General features: G+C 56.9%; 1 protein-coding gene across 1 annotated transcript; it reads left to right on the forward strand.

Moving 5' to 3' along the window:
- Positions 1–7: 7 nt before the first annotated feature.
- L969DRAFT_26921 (uncharacterized protein) lies at positions 8–994 on the forward strand (the record flags this gene model as incomplete). The annotated part of the gene is made up of 6 exons (XM_014709180.1): positions 8–240; positions 382–458; positions 512–597; positions 645–713; positions 763–854; positions 903–994. The coding sequence occupies 6 exons, from the start codon at positions 8–10 to the stop codon at positions 976–978; spliced, it is 633 nt and encodes a 210-aa protein (XP_014564666.1). The 3' UTR covers positions 979–994.
- Positions 995–1037: the final 43 nt, after the last annotated feature.

The raw sequence follows: 1037 nt of genomic DNA on the forward strand, positions 1-1037 counted from the left end.
ACAAGTCATGCCACGACGTCGTCAGCCTGCCGTTGGTATTCGCCTGTTGCAATGTGGACTGTCATGGAAGGAGCGTCGCAGCTTTGCTTCGACTAGCCCATCACAGGGACCGCTACAACGTAAGACTTCAGACGAAGGCACTCTGCTGGCCCGGCTCAACACGCTGCCCAACATCCTCACACTTTCGCGCATTGCATCGTGCCCTCTGCTAGGATATTTCATCATACAAGGCGACTTGAAGTACGCAACCGCTCTGCTCGCATACGCAGGCATCACAGATGGCGTGCGCAATCTTATGATCTCGCTTGCATGGCGCTGAGTCGCATCACAGCTCGACGGATGGCTGGCGCGACGATGGGGCATGGGTAGCGCTNTTGGCAGTATACTCGATCCTGCTGCCGACAAGATCCTCATGACCACACTCGTCGTATCGCTGACCGCACGCGGACTGTTACCCGGTCAGTCTGCTTGACGCACATCGGCCAGTATGAGCTCATGTCTCGCCCCCCAGCGCCACTGGCTTTTCTCATCCTCGGACGCGACATTGCACTCGCGCTGCGATCATTCTACTATCGCTGGCAGACGCTCGCGCCTCCGGTACGTCGTTGAGTGAGAGACTTGCCAATCTGACGTGCCCATCACAGCGGACTTTCAGGCGATATTGGGATCTCTCGAAGCCCTTTGCCGAGATTAAGCCAACGCAAATCAGCAAGGTCATTTATGGCGCGTGCACTGCCTTNCATTCAGCTGATGCCCGCGCAGTACAACACCGTACTTCAGCTGCTGCTCATGGGCGTCACAACTATCCACCCTCTGCTGCCGTACGACATTGCTTCGCCTCTCTTGGCCTTCCAGTACGTCAGCTACTGTCCGTAGGGATATCAGGCTCATAGCACGACCAGATGGCTCGTTGCGGTCACGACGGTGTGGTCGGGCGTATCATATGTCTTTGCGAGCAATACCGTCAGGCGACTGTGATGCATCTACAACTGCGCTCGACGAAGGCTCTCGACCATCTGACGGGGGTTGCCGCTCGT

The sequence above is a fragment of the Mixia osmundae genome, assembly GCF_000708205.1.
Source record: "Mixia osmundae IAM 14324 unplaced genomic scaffold scaffold_30, whole genome shotgun sequence".
Lineage (NCBI taxonomy): Eukaryota > Fungi > Basidiomycota > Mixiomycetes > Mixiales > Mixiaceae > Mixia > Mixia osmundae.